Source organism: Aaosphaeria arxii (genome assembly GCF_010015735.1).
Source record: "Aaosphaeria arxii CBS 175.79 unplaced genomic scaffold BU24scaffold_2, whole genome shotgun sequence".
NCBI classification, from domain to species: Eukaryota; Fungi; Ascomycota; class Dothideomycetes; order Pleosporales; genus Aaosphaeria; species Aaosphaeria arxii.
The window spans coordinates 1,064,728-1,077,740 of NW_022983475.1; the positions used below are offsets into that span (position 1 = coordinate 1,064,728).

The 13,013-nt window shown below is 51.7% G+C and overlaps 5 protein-coding genes and 1 non-coding gene across 6 annotated transcripts; 3 read left to right on the forward strand and 3 right to left on the reverse strand.

Annotated features, from left to right (window-relative positions):
* The first annotated feature begins 153 nt into the window (after positions 1-153).
* Positions 154-2,272, forward strand: BU24DRAFT_364211 (sphingoid long chain base kinase-like protein). Its single transcript, XM_033524236.1, has 3 exons — positions 154-438; positions 492-548; positions 595-2,272. Exons 1-3 carry the CDS (start codon positions 285-287, stop codon positions 1,908-1,910), a joined length of 1,527 nt encoding a protein of 508 aa, XP_033387227.1. The 5' UTR covers positions 154-284; the 3' UTR covers positions 1,911-2,272.
* A 246-nt stretch (positions 2,273-2,518) lies between these two features.
* BU24DRAFT_t7 lies at positions 2,519-2,590 on the forward strand. Its single transcript has one exon. It is a non-coding gene; the product is annotated as a tRNA-Met (tRNA).
* Positions 2,591-3,214: 624 nt separating this feature from the next.
* On the reverse strand, positions 3,215-5,022 carry BU24DRAFT_418453 (S-adenosyl-L-methionine-dependent methyltransferase). The gene has a single exon (XM_033526985.1). The coding sequence runs from the start codon at positions 4,940-4,942 to the stop codon at positions 3,233-3,235; it is 1,710 nt and encodes a 569-aa protein (XP_033387228.1). The 5' UTR covers positions 4,943-5,022; the 3' UTR covers positions 3,215-3,232.
* A 140-nt stretch (positions 5,023-5,162) lies between these two features.
* Positions 5,163-7,104, forward strand: BU24DRAFT_364217 (37S ribosomal protein-like protein S5). Its single transcript, XM_033524237.1, has 2 exons — positions 5,163-6,411; positions 6,519-7,104. Exons 1-2 carry the CDS (start codon positions 5,343-5,345, stop codon positions 6,737-6,739), a joined length of 1,290 nt encoding a protein of 429 aa, XP_033387229.1. The 5' UTR covers positions 5,163-5,342; the 3' UTR covers positions 6,740-7,104.
* Positions 7,105-7,269: 165 nt separating this feature from the next.
* On the reverse strand, positions 7,270-7,718 carry BU24DRAFT_458620 (uncharacterized protein; the record flags this gene model as incomplete). The annotated part of the gene is made up of 2 exons (XM_033531652.1): positions 7,270-7,488; positions 7,566-7,718. The coding sequence occupies 2 exons, from the start codon at positions 7,716-7,718 to the stop codon at positions 7,270-7,272; spliced, it is 372 nt and encodes a 123-aa protein (XP_033387230.1).
* Positions 7,719-8,650: 932 nt separating this feature from the next.
* BU24DRAFT_430954 (serine/threonine-protein kinase-like protein nrc-2) lies at positions 8,651-10,824 on the reverse strand (the record flags this gene model as incomplete). Its single annotated transcript, XM_033529842.1, has 5 exons — positions 8,651-9,041; positions 9,093-9,474; positions 9,530-9,655; positions 9,714-9,887; positions 9,942-10,824. 5 exons carry the CDS (start codon positions 10,822-10,824, stop codon positions 8,651-8,653), a joined length of 1,956 nt encoding a protein of 651 aa, XP_033387231.1.
* Positions 10,825-13,013: the final 2,189 nt, after the last annotated feature.

The following is a 13,013-nucleotide window of genomic DNA, read 5'->3' on the forward strand; positions in this document are numbered from 1 at the left end:
CGTCCGGCACAGTTCTACCCATTCCGTGATATTGAATCCTTGCCCGCTTTTCACGAGCATTTTATTGGCGCCCGTTTTGATACCAGAGTTGCCTTATTCGGAGCAGCCTCGGCTCAAGATGCCTGTTCCTCTACTGATCTGTTCCCTCGTTTGCAACGCGGCCTCCACCATTCCCGCGCATCCGTAGTTACCTGTGCGCAAGATGATAGCTTACTACAGCTGACATCTCTCTACGTCCCCAAGAGTCTCATTCGAGATATGCAGACACATTCATTCAACTTCTCATGACCATGGCGGAGGACGATCCCTTTAAAGACCCTGCGCTGGGTACCACCGAAACGCCGCAACCACCAGAACCATCGACGAACGTCCCTGACACGCTTGCTGTAGGAAGGAATGCTTCGTTAACGCTAGGACAGGACTCTTTGGTGGTCTTGGGTATGCTCTTTCTGTGCTGTCAGCATGGAACACAATACTAATAGGGGTGACAGACGAGGCACTTTTAGATAACAATGGCGGTTGCTGTGGAATTAGTAGCCTTTATAGCAGTAAGTACCAGTGTTCCAATTGACATACAATGCTGATGCCTGGTAGAAAACAAGACCACTCGTTCTATACCCTTCTTCAACATCCTCTGGGCAGAGCAATCCGAGGATGGCGAAATCACGATACAATACGCGCACGCCGTATCGAAGCAGGTGGTCCGGCCCGCAATCATCAGCTACACATTAGACAAGACGGACAATCGCACGACACATCTCTGGATAGAGAAACTGTTGGATCGCGCATATGGGGCCTCCAAGCGAGAGAAGCGTGTAAAGGTGCTCATCAATCCTTTTGGGGGCCAAGGTGGAGCTGTGAAGATCTACCATAAGCACATTGCGCCCATCTTCGCTGCGGCCCGATGCGAGCTCGACGTCGAGAAGACGACACACAACGGGCATGCGGTAGAGATCGCACAGGGACTGGACGTAGATGCGTACGATGTAATCGCATGCTGCTCCGGCGACGGCATCCCGCACGAGGTCTGGAATGGCCTGGGCAAGAGACATGATGCTGCGAGGGCGCTGGTGAAGACAGCCATAGCACAACTGCCCTGTGGATCAGGCAACGGCATGAGTCTCAACTTCAACGGGACGGACAGCCCGAGTCTCGCGGCTTTGGCTGTCGTCAAAGGACTGAGAACGCCCTTGGACCTCACCTCCATCACACAAGGCGATCAACGAACGCTCTCGTTCATGTCACAGTCCGTCGGTCTCGTCGCCGAATGCGATCTGGCAACCGAAAACCTACGCTGGATGGGCAGTGCACGCTTCACATGGGGCACGCTCACCCGCGTCCTTCGCAAGACCATCTACCCAGCCGACATCGCCATCAAAGTCGAATACTCGGACAAAGAAGCGATCCGGCAAGTCTACCGCACCGAAGCCGGAAAGCCACCCCGCAGCCACGACGACCGCGAGATCCCCGCCGCGGACGCGGGCCTCCCTCCCCTCCAGCACGGTACCATCAACGACCCCTTGCCCTCGTCGTGGGAGCTCGTCCCGCACGACAAGCTGGGCAACTTCTACGCGGGTAACATGGCGTACATGTCCCCGGACGCCAATTTCTTCCCCGCGTCATTGCCCAACGACGGGTGCATCGACGTGGTGCGCGTCCGTGGCGACCTCAAGCGCCACACGGCCATCGCCACGCTGCTCGCGGTCGCGGAGAACAAGTTCTTCGAGCAGCCGACCGTCGACTATCAGAAGGTCACCGCGTACCGATTCATCCCCAAGAACCAGGCGGATGGATACATCAGCATCGATGGGGAGAGGGTCCCGTTCGAGCCATTCCAGGTGGAGGTGCATAGGGGTTTGGGTACGGTGCTGAGCAAGACCGGTCACATCTACGAGGCAAAGGGGGTGTGAATGACGAGTGGGTAGATGGAAGTTGAGGTTGTTGTAGTATGCAGATCAGAGATACCAGGTACTATTGTTCCACTTGTTTTAGATCGTCGTAAACTCTCGAGGGTATTCAATTACTTGTTTTTATCGTTGTTTTTGAGTTTTCCAATTTGGAGGATCAGTGGTAGGTAGTCCATCGCGTCGTGCAAGCTGCTCAGCGGTCACTCTTGGTGAGTTCAATCCCTCATCGAAGTGCGCCTACTACTTGTTGTGGATAGATAGACCGAAGCCGATAATTTTTTATTATTTATTATATATCCTTCATACCATCGAATCTATTTTTTGTCGTTTATTTTCATGTTCCAATCTATACTTATTAATTTGAGTTCTTACACTTACACAATCTTGGTACACTCCACTCCGCCCCTGAAGTAATGACTCACCGAACTAGAAGAAAAAAACCCAAGACCCACATTCAATCACGACCCACCAAACAAGCGCACAATACTCTTCAAATAATAATGAGGAAGAGCAAACAATTAACCATAGAGTTGTATTTTGCAGGCCATAAGATTTAAGTAAATTCAAAAACTTCCATCAAACAAGTCAATTCGACTTCAAGATTCGAATAAAGCTTGATGGCGCAGCGGAAGCGCGCCGGGCTCATAACCCGGAGGACGCAAGATCGAAACTTGCTCAAGCTACTTCTTTCTTTTTTTGCATTTTTTTGTTTTGAAATACTTTTTTGGTCTGGCCTTCTTCAGAGAAGAGCTGATTTGGTTTTTGGTAGGAGCGTTCGTGTCTGAGGTTAAGGAAGTACTACTTACCCACTACTTCCTGCCCTCCTTCTCCCTCTCGAGAAAAGTACAAAGTTGTTGGAACAAATTGTTGATATTGAGTTGTTTTCCTTTGGCTTCTTTGCTGTCCTTCAGTTTACATCTTGAGTAATTGGTATCGCTGATCTAGAACAATTGAAGATTTCGTTTGTGGCTTGGGCGGTCACTTATTTTGTCATGGATTGTGGAACAGTATTTTGTTTTGAACCACATTTGCATGGTACATGAAGAAGATGACTTCCTAAGTGGTCTTTTGTGCAGGTTCACTTTGTTCATGGGCTAGTATTTCTTTGGTGGGTAGTGTTCGTTCACTCATACCTGTCTGTGGCGTGCTATAGAAACAGAAGTCAATGGGACGGACCGTTTGGACTGTTTTGGGACGTGGATCATCGACGGTTATTGTACATTCAACATAATGATATTGGGTATTTCAAGTCGCATTCGATTGTTATGATATAATAAAATTCGGGAGATACTTCTTCTATGCTAAATAAATACCTAAACATATTTTCATGCAGTCATATCCCTTTTCCTCGTGAGGACCGCAACTCCCTCCACATGTCCCGTTTGCGGGAAGAAGTCGAAGCCCCTCAGACTCTCAATCTCATAGCATCCCTCTCCGGGACCCTTGCCTCCGTCCACACCTTGCATACCGCCCACCAGCACGCCGATGTCACGCGCTTGCGTGTGCACGTTGCAGCTCACGTAGACTACCCTTGCGGGGCCGTAGCGGATGAGTTGGCGCAGGAAGGACTCGTCGCACCCTTTTCGCGGCGGGTCGATCATGACGACGGTTTCCGCGGCGGGGGTGTCGATGTTGGCGAAGAGGGCGGCGGCGTCGGCGGCGATGAATTTTGCGGTTGAAGGGGGGAGGTTGTTAATGGTGGCGTTGTTGGTTGCGGAGTTGATGGAGGATGCGGCGATGTCGATGCCGAGGGAGGATTTGAACAGGGAGGAGAGCGTGATGGTGAAGAGACCGCTGCCGGAGTAGGCGTCTATCAGGTAGCTGATCTTGGGTGAGTCGTCGGACTGGGTGGTTGGGAGGATGTGTTCTCGGATGTATTGTGTGAAGCGTGGTAGAATTGAATTGTTGTTCTGGAAAAAGGCTCCGGCTGGGTTCACGAATTGGAAGTCATCGATATATTCGGTCGTTTTGGCGTTCGGGTCAGTTACACAGGTCTTCTTGTGTATGAAATCACCCCTGTCCTCAATGACGGCGTCTCCGTCTGTTTCTTTCGTTACGTCGTATTCAGATTTCGAAATTCGTTCTGTGTGCTCCCTCAAAAGAAGCGTGGCGCCCTTCGTGTATTTGCTCAGCTCGTCAGATACCCGTTTCCGCTCGCGCCTGTTTCCGTTGCGGACAGCTTCAGTGCCAATGGGGCAGTCTTCAATGTCGATAGTTTGCCTCGTTCCCTTCTTCATGAAACCGATAGGTGGAACTTCCTTGAAGCTTCGCTTTATGCCGTTTCGGCCGTCACTTCTCCTCGCATCCGGAGGACCGTCGAAATGTGGTGTCAATTTGGTCCTATATCCATACTGAAGTGGGGATCCTATGGTATCCCCTATGGCGGGTATGAGCTCCGGGGCAAGGTTGGAGAAGTTTTTGTATGCCTTTTCGACGATGGTCTTCTTGTGCGCGAGTTGGAAGTCGTAGGGAAGCATCTGGAACTGACAACCGGAGCAGCGGGAGAAGTAAGGACATCTGACGAGACTCTCATCTCGGTGCTGGGATGGCGATTCCACTTTAACAAAATCGGCCATGGAGTATCTCTCTTTGTCGAGATGCCTGAAAACCTTTGCTGTCACAACGTCTCCAGGTGCAGTGAATGGGATGACGTAAACTTGCTTTGAATCCGATCCTACCTGAAATCCGAGGCCATCACCAGTAGAAGATATCTGTTCGATCTTGACCTGAATCTCCGAAAGCTTCTCTGGCAGTGGTTGGGGTTCTTGCTCGGCGCTCTGATCCTCTCCGTTGCTCTGAATATCCAATGACTTGAGTAGAGCATTGACGTCTTCAAGCAACACTTCCTCATTGTTACCGTTCGTTTTTAAAATTTTGCTCGTATCTCCATGGCCGTTCCTCATCCTCTTATTTTTGAATCTGTAACTTCCCCGTGACCCTTCCTCGCTTCGCAACGGCGTCTGCGCATATCTCTTGCTTCCGCTCTCATTTCCGTTCGTTTCCACGGGCGCAACATTTGCTGCCGAAGATGCCATATTGAATTGATTAGTCCGAAAACGCCGTCCACTGCGTGACAGTGTCCAAAGGGCCGGGCGTAGAGATTTCAATATCATGTAGAATAAAAAAAAAGGTTGCAGAAAAGATGTAAGTTGGGGGAGAAATCCCCAAAACGTATTAGCACGGGAGTGTTGGCTTATGTCACCAAAATTCCGACTCTCTGATTCGGAGGAGCCGCACCAAAAACCCAAAGAACCAGTCTAGTCCAGTAGAGGCAGAGAGCAGAAGCAAAACCTCCGACCCACCACGGGCAGCAACAGCAACAGCAAGACACCGCATCCGCTCCCGCCCTCGACCCCCCCTTCTCTCCTTCACTCGCACCGTTCTTCCACAGAGTCAATTGGGGGCTTCCCAATTGCGGAAATCGGGGCCCGCACAATGAGTGTCTGCCGCTCCGCAAGATGTCTGTTCTCGAAGGCCACAACAGGTCTTCCTAAATCTGCACCCGCACCGGCGACACGATCCTTCCAGACGACCGCCCCAAGGCCCGCACGCAGGAGACGTCCTCACTACCCGAGCATCAAGGCGGAGGAGCTCCAATTGCTCAACAAGGCCGCCGAAGCCACCTACCCGAAATATGACACCACCGAGACCACACTGCTAGAAAAAAGATACACACCGGACCAGATCGCCGCGATCAAGGCCGCAGAAACTGCAATTGACACTCGAGACATCCTGACGCAGGGACAGCGGAGATCAGACCCATGGCTGCTGCCATACAAAGACGACCTCGCGGAGATGGACCCAGTGACGGATCACGCTGAGAAGCTCTCGCACAAGGACATCCAGGGCTCCAAGACGTTCCGGTACACGAACCCGGTCGAACGTGACGAGGCTATCACGCAGGTTGCGATGGAGCAGCTCGCGAAGTTGTATCCGGACGGGGTCCCCGAAGAACTGAGCGCGGAGGCGCAGGCGGATCTCGAAGACATGGTCGGGACGGCCATGACGCAGGCGGCCTTCGACCCGCGAGCAATCTACACGTCCAAGAACCCCAAGGCCATGGCGACCATGGCGGACCCCCGCCACTCCATTGTTCAGCCTGACCTGCCACGGATCGAGAACCGCATGATGCGCCAGACGACGAGGCTGGCGAATGAGGAGAAGGAAGACCCGCGCGAGAAGCAATTGCTGCAGTACATGCGGTGGACCAAGAAGCAGCTGAGGGGCCTGACGATCAAGACGCTCGTCGTCCACGGCGTCGTGAACCAGACCCGCATGGGCAAGATCAGGTCTATGTACTTCCTGACCATCGCTGGCAACGGCAATGGACTGTTGGGCGTTGGCGAGGGAAAGTCGGTTGAGCCTGCGGATGGAAGAAAGCAGAGCGTCATGTCTGCTATCAGGAATATGAAGGCCATTCCCCGATACGAGAACAGGACCATCTATGGCGACCTGGAGAAGAAGGTGGCCGCCACCAGGGTGCTGCTGTACTCCCGACCACCTGGTAAGTTTCTATCATATCCCCTTTCTAGTGCTTTCACTCGTTGGAAATCACAAGACCCCAAGAAAGATCCATAGCACGAAATAAAGTAACCCTTCTAACAATGATAGGCTTCGGTCTCCGCTGCCAGCATCTCATCTTCGAGATGGCCCGCGCCGCCGGCCTGCAAGATCTCGCCGCCCGCACCCCTCGCTCCCGCAACAAGATGAACGTCATCAAGGCCACCTGGGAGGCCCTCGTGAACCAGAAGCTCCCCGACGAGATCGCGCGCGGGCGCGGCAAGAAGCTCGTCGACGTCAGGAAGGTGTACTACGGAGGTAGCGTGCATTAAGTGAAGCAAGGCGGAGGTAGTAGTTGAAGGCGATCTGACACGACCTGTTCAATTTTGTTTCAATCAATTCAAGGGCCGATTGTACGATATGGGGAGGAGTTTGTTTTCATCATGTCGCCCTTCCCAATCTACCAACGAACGCCATGGAAGACGAGCATGGGGCATACCTCATTATAGACAACGACAGCGGTAGTGGTAGGAGGAGTAGATTCGCGACAACGACGTCATGCACACGTACTCCTTTTCTCTCCCTCCCATCAAAAAATAAAACACCTTCGCATTTTCAAGGGGGGAAACAGCGGCGGCGGCGGCATCTGTACATCTCTCTATATGTATCAGTAGTATTATTACATATCATCATCATCACCATTACCATCCACGTCCCATATATATTTGAAGTTTTTTCGTCCTTCTTCTTCTCTCCATCTCTCTATACACATGCAAATAAAACTCGGGGTATCATATCACACCATGTTCCCATCCTCTCCCATCCCTCCCTCCCTCCCTCCCCCCCCTCTCTTTTCTTCTCCCTAATATCCCACCCCACTAACCCCCTCCCCCAACCCCTCACCATCCTCCCCGCCCTGTCCATCCCCATCGCCATCGACAAACTGCTGATTCAAAACAATGCTATACACGCTCGCCTTCAGCAGCGTGAAGACGAGACTCGTCTTCCGCTCCAGTCCCCTCAATGAGTCTAGTATCTCGGCGGAGGGGTTCGCGCTCAGTTCGGCGAGGAGGGTCGACATCTGCATACCATACGTCAGTCACGATGGTTGGGGAGGTTGTGGAGAAGAAGGGGGTAGGGAGGGACGAGGGGACGTACGTTATTCAGGTTGCCGAGGAGGCGGGCGTATTCGTCGAGGATTTCCTGCTCGAGGGGTGTGAGGGTTTCGGTTGGAGAGGCGGTGGTGGTTGCTGGTGCGGCAGCGGCAGAAGTGCTTGGGGTTTGGGATGTGGAGAGGTCGGATGATGCCATGGCTTTTTTCTGCTTTTGTTGGGTGCCAACTATTTGTCTCTGTGTGTAGGGTATGTGTATGTGTGTGTCTAGTCGCTAGTGGTTTGGTGAGGTTTGGTAGGGTCGGTTGGTCGTGGAGGGAGGTGTTGAATACGATGTTGGTAGGACGAGTTCGAGGACGGGGAATTGGTGGGAGCTTCGTTCGTGGCGCGGACAGCGACGTTGTGGAATATGCTGTATGCTCAATGGTTGTGTGGACCAGAGCCTCGACTGAACGTAGAGCAGGTGAGAGATTTCGTCCTGTATGGAGTACGATGTAGTTTGTTTGCAGACAAGCAACAATTGCTTTGATGTTGTGGTTTCGTTTCCGACTGTTTGGTTGATCGCGGGGAAAGCGCGCCTAAAGTTGAACAAAAGCGCGGGTAGTTTCCTTGGCACTGCCGGTTCACGAGCGGACTGACGTACGGCAGATCTGATAATCATAACGCAAAGTAGTATTTTCTTGCACTCTATTCAAATAATTGTCTCTGCACTAAGAGAATATAGAAATCCGCTCATTGTCCCGACTCTGCAAAGAGAGCAAGAGATTCCTTGAGACGAGAACAACTTCGACACCACCCCCGTCCATTCTCCAACATGAACAGATAAAAGACCATGCCAAACGCCGAGGAGCAATTTACAGGTTCCGCTCAGTGACCAGCAGCGGCATATCGAAGAGCTTAGTAAGGAGCAGGCGGGGGAAACTATGAAGAGAATGCTGCAAGACCAGACAGATAGTACGCCAATGCCATGAGGAAAAAAAGACAAGCCTTTGTCAACCGAGCCTAAGGAGTGGGACAGGGAAACGCGAAAACGCCTCCTGATGAATAAAAAGATGCCAAAGTAGGCGGCTACTTTTCAAAATGCTACAAAAACAGGAAGTGAACGGAAGTACAGCGCAAGTGAAGACCGGTCTAGCGATGAGAATTCGTGTGCATTTCGATTCCATGCTCGGCTTCAGGTTGGCTATGGTCATCGCCATCGTGATGGAGGGTTACACTGTTGAATTCTTCGAAAGGATCAGCGACCTCACCCATGGGTGTGGCGAGTCCTGAATCAAGCGGGACTCCTTTGGCCTTCGCTGCGCTTATGTCTACGCTCTGGCTCTCTTTAACATTCCTAAAGTTGGGTGTCTCTATTCCGCGACCTTGGTTGGGGATGATTGGGGGCTTCGAATGACGGAGCAATGCCCATTGCGTTGTGCGGAAGAACGGATGGGTCTTGACATCGGATGCACCTGCGCGGGACCCAAGACGGCGAAGTTCGTCTTTGATGAGCAACTTTCGAACGATTGATTTGCAAAGGCTGGAAATTTGTTAGCTTATGAAGCCTGTCACCTTGAGAAAGTGTACATACTTTGAAACCGATGTCACCCCAGAGCCTTCTGGGAAAGGAACTTCGTCGCGGAGAATGTTTGCAAAGGTTGCATTTCGATTCTTGCCCTTGAATGGGGTGGTTCCGTAAAGCATCTCGTAGATCAAGATACCTAATGTCCACCAATCAACTGCACTGGTATGTCCACAACCTTTGATGACTTCTGGGGCAATGTACTCCTCGGTACCGACGAACGAATTGGTCCGGAAATTCGCTATACAAGATTTTGTGTCGATCGTGGGTAGGTTACTTGACGAAGCTCCGTTGCGGCCAACAATCATGGTCGGGCGACCTCCGGGATCGGACTGCTTTGACAAGTCGAAGTCTGACAACATGATATGGCCAGATTGGTGAAGCAAGATATCTGCGAAAGTTAGCCTTGTTAAAACTAGCAAGAAGTTCAACAGGCGAATACGTACTCTCTGGCTTCAAGTCTCGGTAGATGAAACCCATAAGATGAAGGTACTCGAGGGCAGCCGTCACTTCGGCAGCATAGAATCTCGCTGCGTCCTCATCTACACACTTATTCGGTCGGGTTTGTAACGCTATATATGTTAGCAATGCGAGCCAATGGAAAAATGCATACATGATCAAAGAACATACCCCTGAAGAATTCACCACCACTGCAGTATTCCATGCAGAGGTAGAGATGTTCCTCGGATTGAAACGAGTGGTACAAGGTAACAATGAACGGGTGGTTGCTTGTTGCGAGAATTTCTTGCTCCGCAAGAGCACGCTTGATCTTGTTACGCTTGATCATTTCCTTCTTGCTCAGCACTGCATTCTGTTAGCCGTAGAACATAGTAAGAAGAGGGATGTGCGGAGTTGTACCCTTCATGGCGTATAACCGACTTGACTTCTTCTCTCTGACCAGATATACCTTTCCAACATCGCCCTTTCCGATCAACTTGATCTTGTCAAAGCTGCCGGGTCCGACCTCCACATTCCGAACCTTGATCGAATTGGAGCTGTATGTCCTGCGGAAAGCAACAGAGTTGCGGATCTGACCTGGAGTCGGTATGGTCTTGGTAGAGTCGAGCGGAAGGAGATGGTCCGGGTCGGGGGGCAAGGTCTCGACCATACTAAGTGTCGACGAGTTGCCGTGTTGCACCAATGGCTCCTTTCCAAGCTCAGCAGTCTGGGGCCTCTCCGTGTTCTTGCCAGCTGCAAACAAGCCCTGTGCGTTGGGGGCCGATGCCACCCTGCGCAACTTTCTTGCGAGTTCTTCCTTTCCAGCCGTGGTGGCCTGGTCATTGGCACCGCTCACAGCAGCTGTGACATTTGTTGTCAGGATGGGCGGAGTGGCCGTCGGAGAGGGAGGGACGCTACCTTCGTTGTGGTGTCGCAGGGCCGGCTGGCCTTGGTGGACGAAGTATGGGTTGGCGTGGGCGGTGGGGGAGACACCGTCGTCCAAGGGGTTGCCCTCGCTGGCAACGGTCTGGGATCGGTTGCGACTGATGTGAGGGAGGAATCGAGACTGGCGGAAGCTGGACTTGGAGTCGTTCTTGGGGGTGCCGGAGGTGGAGGCGTCGTCGGAGTGCTTGCGGTCCTTGGCGTCATTGTTGCCGGAGCTGTTGATGCGGAAGAAGTTCTTGATCTTCTGAGAGACCTGGCTGTTGGAGCCGCCGACCTGCTTGTTGGAGGAGAGCGGCAGGCCGGAGAAAGTCCGCTTCTCGGTGAGCGTCGAGTTCGACGAGCTGAAGAGCTGCGTCATGGCGACGGTGTCGAGAGGTTAGGTGGAGTGGAGAAGTGAGAGGTGAAAGTGTGTGAGGTCGCAGTTCGCAATCGCGGCAAAGGTGGGTAGGGTTGTAGGGGTAGTGATTGGTAATAGTAGTTGGAGGATGGACGTTGGGGGGGAGGGGGTGTATAGCTGGATGGCAGAATACACGAATGGATCAGCGGGCCATGGCCGATGGACGAGAGAAGGTCAGGTCAAGTGTGGGCGAAGACCTGCGTTTAGAATGGGTGAAGTTGTATGAAGTCGAATCGAGAAAGTTTAGAGAGTGGTGGAAGTGGTTAAGATGATGGATGGAAAAGAAAAAGAGTTGAGCGAGAAAGAATGTTCGCACAGGACGGGAGGCTCGAAACGGCGTGCAGAAGTGGCAGAGTAACTGGGAAGGAATGCGAAGGCGAAGGCGGAGTCGGATGAGGTTGCGGACGGGGGTACTTGCGTGACCGGGGGGAGGTGGGTGCGTGCTGCTAACTATATTTCGAGCGACAAAGGACTACGACGACGACTTCAATTTTGACTCCTTTCTATGGATTGGAGTGAATTGGATTGGATTGGATTGGATTGACAAGGGAGTGAAGGAGTATAGAGAGAGGAGGGTGAAGTGTGAATGGTGATTGTCTAGAGGAGAGGAAAGGAGAGGAGAGGAGAGGAGAGGAGAAGAGTGAGGAAGAGTAGACGGGAAGGGAAGTCAGAAGAAGGCGGGTGTACGAGTGCTCAGTACCTCTCAGTGCACAATAGGGACGAGATTTGGTGGAGTACAGATAGGTACCGGACGGGTACAAGATAGGTACGGGTAGTGCAATGGATTTGGTCGGTACCAGTAAGTAGCTATTCAGTACACAGCTTAGTCGGCTACAGAACAGGTTGGTTATCTAGAGAAGGGAAGGAGCGAGGGGGGACGGGCAAAGGGCAAAGGAGCTAATGACTGGATGGGGAAGCCGCCGAATGGATTTGGGGGGAGTCGGACACGTTCTGGCTCTCCAGGCAATCCCACGCCCGACTCGTCTGGCTGGCCTGGGCACAACCATTGAATCCATTGAATCTCCACCCGAATGAACATAAATTCCGGAGTAAATCATACCCAGGTACGCCAGGAAATAATTAACTATTAGCCCGAGTTGTGGAAGATACGAGTAGCATGGCTGACATGGAAGGTTAAACGACCGATGGAAGGTTTGATTGTTTCTAGCGGTGGCAATTACGACTACCATCCTACCAACCACCAGGTACTTGTCCTTTCTCTAGTATCTATCTCTACTGTGGTGCTACCCCTCAAAAGCATCTCATAGGATACTAGAAACTACCTAACTCCTACTCGTACCACTACGAGCATTATGCTATCATCCATCATCCACCAACTACTGATCCTGATCCTGATTCCGTAGCGTGAGGATACCTACCCAGGCACGTGCCAGGTACTCCGACTTATCTGATCCAGATAGAATGAGGTTGATTGTCACTTTGCCAGACCAGACCACGAGAACAATAGTTTATGGCTTCGTTGATGAAATGGAATAATTGCACATAACTGTCTTGTTATTCTGTATTTGTAAGACAACAATTGCACCTTTCGCCAGCCTAGCAAGCATATCATCAATCTAAACTCGCATTGCCCCAATGCTGTCCGTCTGAGATGACATCGCTGTGCCGCACCGTGCTATGCCATACTTCGCCTCTCTTAAACAGAGAAAAACCAAAGAGAGACATCCCCCAGAAAAACAAAGTAATTGCCTGACGCTTATTCCAGTAATTCTTAGCAATACAAAGACATCCGAGTGCCATCCCATCCCATCCCATCACAGCTACAATAAACACACACAACGACGCCGTGGCCACCGCAACCTCCTATTATCAAATTGTCCGTCGTCCGGTGCGTCCCGTCGCGCGCGCGTCACTCAACTATTGCGAATCCACTCACTTACTTACCTACTTCGCCGTAATCATCAATGTCTGCTTGCAAATCAAAAATGATCCGAAGCCGAAGCTTATGGCGATGACGTTGACTCCCTTTTTTTGCCGGAGACAGACAGATAGACGACTCCGATTCTCAATCTCGAAATTCGCTGTTTCTTTGCTCCGGCCTGCGACGCTCTCTCTGCCTGCATGCATCCCCAGTACTTACAACGAGAAGTACAACATGATTGTGAACTCAGTACAAGTAGATAGGTACA

What these genes read in the sequence shown, in the direction of transcription:
- BU24DRAFT_364211 (XM_033524236.1), top strand. Translation starts at nt 285, where the DNA reads ATGACCATGGCGGAGGACGATCCCTTTAAAGACCCTGCGCTGGGTACC. An exon ending in GGACTCTTTGGTGGTCTTGG is followed by an intron (nt 439 to 491) that starts GTATGCTCTTTC and finishes TAGGGGTGACAG; the next exon opens with ACGAGGCACTTTTAGATAAC. An exon ending in AATTAGTAGCCTTTATAGCA is followed by an intron (nt 549 to 594) that starts GTAAGTACCAGT and finishes GATGCCTGGTAG; the next exon opens with AAAACAAGACCACTCGTTCT.
- BU24DRAFT_418453 (XM_033526985.1), bottom strand. Translation starts at nt 4,942, where the DNA reads ATGGCATCTTCGGCAGCAAATGTTGCGCCCGTGGAAACGAACGGAAAT.
- BU24DRAFT_364217 (XM_033524237.1), top strand. Translation starts at nt 5,343, where the DNA reads ATGAGTGTCTGCCGCTCCGCAAGATGTCTGTTCTCGAAGGCCACAACA. An exon ending in GCTGTACTCCCGACCACCTG is followed by an intron (nt 6,412 to 6,518) that starts GTAAGTTTCTAT and finishes TAACAATGATAG; the next exon opens with GCTTCGGTCTCCGCTGCCAG.